The sequence below is a fragment of the Bison bison genome, unplaced genomic scaffold (genome assembly GCF_000754665.1).
Source record: "Bison bison bison isolate TAMUID 2011002044 unplaced genomic scaffold, Bison_UMD1.0 scf7180017864258, whole genome shotgun sequence".
Classification (NCBI taxonomy): domain Eukaryota; kingdom Metazoa; phylum Chordata; class Mammalia; order Artiodactyla; family Bovidae; genus Bison; species Bison bison.
In genome coordinates this window covers 1170548-1175655 of record NW_011494830.1, presented here as the reverse complement: position 1 = coordinate 1175655, position 5108 = coordinate 1170548, and the positions used below count along the sequence as shown (strand labels likewise).

The 5108-nt window shown below is 38.1% G+C and overlaps 1 protein-coding gene across 1 annotated transcript in view; it reads right to left on the bottom strand.

Annotated features, from left to right (window-relative positions):
• The window catches only part of PROS1 (protein S (alpha)), a 65987-nt gene that overhangs the window by 2396 nt on the left and 58483 nt on the right, over positions 1-5108 (bottom strand). The window contains exon 14 of the mRNA XM_010847911.1: positions 4142-4367. Coding sequence (XP_010846213.1) covers positions 4142-4367 — 226 coding nt within the window. The remainder of the gene's footprint in view (positions 1-4141; positions 4368-5108) is intronic.

Here is a 5108-nt window from a genome sequence, read left to right as displayed (position 1 = left end):
GGTGCCATTGCCTTCTCCGAATATGCTGTCTAGGTTGGTCATAACTTTCCTTCCAAGGAGTAAGCATCTTTTAATTTCATGGCTGCAGTCACCATCTGCAGTGATTTTGGAGCCCAAAAAAATAAAGCCTGACACTGTTTCCCCATCTATTTGCCATGAAGTGATGGGACCAGATGCCATGATCTTAGTTTTCTGAATGTTGAGCTTTAAGCCAACTTTTTCACTCTCCTCTTGCACTTTGATCAAGAGGCTCTTTAGCTCTTCTTCACTTTTAGCCATAAGGGTGGTGTCATCTGCATATCTGAGGTTATTGATATTTCTCCTGGCAATCTTGATTCCAGCTTGTGCTTCTTCCAGCCTAGCGTTTCTCATGACGTACTCTGCATATAAGTTAAATAAGCAGGGTGACAATATACAGCCTTGACGTACTCCTTTTCCTATTTGGGACCAATCTGTTGTTCCATGTCCAGTTCTAACTGTTGCTTCCTGACCTGGATACAGGTTTCTCAAGAGGCAGGTCAGGTGGTCTGGTATTCCCATCTCTTTCAGAATTTTCCACAGTTTATTGTGATCCACACAGTCAAAGGCTTTGGCATAGGCAATAAAGCAGAAATAGATGTTTTTCTGGAGCTCTCTTACTTTTTCGTTCACACTCTTAATGTCTCAATTTCAACTTCTCCTCAATTTTTCCTCATGCTTTCTAAACACATCTTGCTTAAAATTAGTCCTCAGTGCTGTTGACAAAGTCCTGGAACCACAGAAATTCTGACATTTTTAGTTTTTCTGAACTCTTTCATTGTTTGTTTGATTTCCTAAAATTACATTCAACTAATTTGTGAATAAGGTAGTAGGTGGATTTCAATGTATTTAGAATTTATTAATTTGAACCATAATTATACTTCCTAATAATTAACCACATTAATGTAACTATGCATGTATGCCTATCAATGGATATATCTATCTAACGGATCTATTTATAACTTTTATAACCTATTTACTATATCTTTTGTATATATATATATCTTGACCATGCCACTTGGCTTGGCAATTTCAGTTCCACTGCCAGGGATTAATCTGGGCCACTGCAATGAAAGGGCTTTCCTGGTGGATCAGTGGTAAAGAACGTGCCTGCCAATGCAGGAGATGTGGGTTCGATCCCTGGTAAGGCTAACTAAGATCCCCTGGGGAACGAAACGGTAAGCCACTCCAGTAGTCTTGTCTGGAGAATTCCATGGACAGAGGAGCCTGGTGGGTTACAGTCCATGGGGTTCCAAAGAGTCAGACAAGACTGAAGCCCCTTAGCATGCACTCACATACAACAATGAAAGCACCAAATCCTAACTGCTGGACCACCAGGGGATTCTGCTCCACTCTATTTACTTATATTCCCCCAAAACCTAGAGAAAATTTCCATATATGGGAAATGAACACACTGAGCAGTTCAAGTATTTTAAAGATTAGTAGAAATTCAGACACCAAACTATTCAAAAATGTTTCTAAAAAATTTTCTGCCTCAATGTTTTTGTCATTTAAAGTACAATGTTGATGCCAATGTCATATTTTTCCATATTAACCACTTTTCCTCCAGTTTTCCCTATCTTGGTAAATGGAATCTTCACCTATGCAACTGCTCATGCCAAATACCTAAGAGATTCTTTCAATCATTAATTTCTATTAGCTTTGCTTCTCACATATATCTCCAATCTATTCACTGTATACTATCTCCACTAACATCACCCTAGTCCAACAGCTTCCTCAGCTTCCTCAAGTGTAAAATGGAGACAACAAAAGTACTTTCCTCATAGGACTACTTTAAATATTAAATGATACACTTGAAACACTCTGAACAGTGCCCAGACTGTTTGTTATTCACCATTTGAATCAATATAGTTGTCACCACTGTTATTGTTAACTGCTTCTTCATCTGCACTGCTTCATTAGCCCCCAACTCATCTCATCCACTTATATCTCCCCCCTGTCCATCTGCATCCATCATGCATGGGAATTTTTTTAAACTGCATCGTTGATATACCACTTCCTTGTCTAAAATTTTTTAATGATACTTACGACTCCAATAAGACGCAGAACTCTGAACCAGGTCTGTAATAATCCCACCCACCACCCATTTCACAGCCTCCTCTTGCATGACCATCTCCCTTGCTCAGTGTGCTCTCATGGTCCTGATCTATACATTCCTCAAGCATGTCAACCCCTTTCCATTCTGCCATGGACAGTTTGCATACTAGCTCCAATCTCCACCCTCATTACCTGGTAAACTTCATTTAATCCTTCAAATATCAGAGTTGTATCTTATTCTCTTCCTCAGAGAGCTTGTTCCTGGCCCCCACAACCAGATCAAGGCCTCATTTTTCAGGCTCTAAAAGCAACCCCGACTTTTCCTTCATAGAAGTTATGAAAATTTTAATTTTTTAAATATTTTCATAATCAGTTGTTTAATATCTGCCTCTGTCACTAGATGGTAAAGGTCTTAACAGCAGAGACTGTATCCATTTGTTTTTTGATGTGTCTCTATTGCCTGAGACATAGGGTCTTAATAAATATTGGGTGAGTGATGGTTGAACTGAAGAATAAATATTAAACTCAGTGACAACTGTGAGTATAAAATAAAAATGGCAAATCATTTCTGGCTAGGATAGTCAAATGCATCAAAACTTGGTTAGTTTCAGTTTACCATTAAAAAAATTAAATAAAAATGACCAGTGAAGTGTTCATGCAAGCCCCCAGGAAAAGAATAATGGTTACTGGAATTTTCTCTTCCCTTCTGATGCCCCTTTACTACAATTACATATGCTCTATATATACAGATGCTGTTTTACTAAAATTGCATATTTAAAATACTATCATTTTTTTTTTTTTCATCAGTCTCATAGTTTTCTGAGTTCAGGTCTTTTATCTCCTTAGGTAAACTTATTCCAAAGTATTTGATCCTTTTTAATGCAACAGTGAGATTGTTTCCTTAATTTCTCTTTCTGAAAAAAAACAAAACAAACAAAAAAAAAACAGAACAGAATAGAATAAAAAGTCCAGAAATAAACCCATACACTTATGGTCAATTCATTTACAACAAAAGAGGTAAGAACATACAATGGAGAAAAAACAGTCTCTTCAGTGAGTGGTGTTGGAAAAGCTGGACAGCCACATATAAAAGAATGAAATTAGAGCAATATGGGCTTCGCTGGTGGTTCAGATGGTAAAGAGTCTGATTCCAATGAGGGAGACCTGGGTTTGATCCCTGGGTTGGGAAGGTCACCTGGAGAAGGGAATGGCTACCCATTTTCAGATGGTAAAGAGTCTGCCTGCAATGCAGGAGACCTGAGTTCAATCCCCAGGTTGGGAAAATCCCCTGGAGGAGGGAATGGCAACCCACTCCAGTATTCTTGCCTGGAGAATTCCATGGATGGAGGAGCCTGGCAGGTGACAATCCATGGGGTTGCAGGGAGTCAGATACAACTGAGTGACTAACACTTCACTCACTAACATCATATACAAAAATAACTCAAAATGGATTAAAGACTTAAGCCTAAGACTGATACTATAAAACTGCTAGAGGAAAACATAGGCAGAACACACTTTGACATAAATTGCAACAATATTTTTTTTTTTATCTGTCTTCCAAAGTAAAGGAAATAAAAGCAAAAATAAGCAAATGGGATCTAATTCACTTAAAAGCTTTTCCCTAACAAAGGAAACCATAAACAAAATGTAAAGACAACCTACTGAATAGGAGAAAATATTTGCAAATGATATGACTGATAAAAATTATTATCCAACATATCTAAAGAGCTCATAAAACTCAACATCATAAAAGCATACAACCCTATTAAAACATGGGCAAAAGACCCAAATAGATATTTTTCCATAGAGGACGTGCAGATGGCCAACAGACATGTGAAGAAATTCTCAGTATCGCTAGTCATCAGGGAAATGCAGATCAAGAGCGCAATGAGATACTACCTCACACCTGTCAGAATGGCTATCTTCAAAAATAAAACAAATAACAAATGTTGGTGAGGATGTTGAGAAAAGGGTACCCTTGTACACAAAAAGAAAAAAAAAATAAAATACTATCAATTTCATTGAAAATACACTTTTTAAAACTAAAGACAAAGTGAGAAGGTACCTGGAAGGCCACCCAGGTAAGTGACCACTGTTCCTTTCATTGCTTCATCCAAGATGGCAAATTGTCTTTGAAAGTCTTCAGAGTGGAAGCTATCCTTTCTAAGCTGAGTCGATAGTTCCAAATTGTTTCTGTTGACTCTGATTTCCAGAAAGGTTTGCTGATCGGAACACAGACTTATGGCCTCTATCCGAGCTATTACCATACTTTCAACAGATACCAGGATATCCTGAAGAACAAAGACTCGTTATAAACAAATACTAACAGTAATGCCAAATAAAAGAGATTTTGGTTTTTAAAATTCAAAAACCTGAATTTCAATGAGGTGGGGAAAATATGGTAGAGCCTTCAAGTTTAAATGAAAAAACTTCTATTATCATAATCATTATTTTTGAATATGCATTAGTTTTACAAACTCCAGGTTTAGCTAAGATGTGAATGAATGTACAGCAGGTTCTGAAAATTCAAGAAACCAATGGGAACTTAAGTAGTATCTTAAGCAAAAAATTTTTTTATGAGCCTTCCCAATTTTAAAACTTACATATGGAAAAGGAAGGAGTTGAATCATTCTTTGTTGGGAAAAAGACTTAGGAAACTTAAACTGCTTTAGTAAGCACATCCAGCAAGACTGAAAGGTTTATTTGTGCCACACAAGAAATCCTGCACACTTGGGACAAACTGAGTGAAGTCTCTGAGAAAGAAAAACCAGGACTGTAAGTTACAGAGTATTTATCAGAGGCTGTCAAATATATATCAGATCAGATCAGATCAGTCACTCAGTCGTGTCCGACTCTTTGCGACCCCCATGAATCGCAGCACGCCAGGCCTCCCTGTCCATCACCAACTCCCGGAGTTCACTCAGACTCACGTCCATCGAGTCAGCGATGCCATCCAGCCATCTCATCCTCTGTTGTCCCCTTCTCCTCCTGCCCCCAATCCCTCCCAGCATCACAGTCTTTTCCAATGAGTC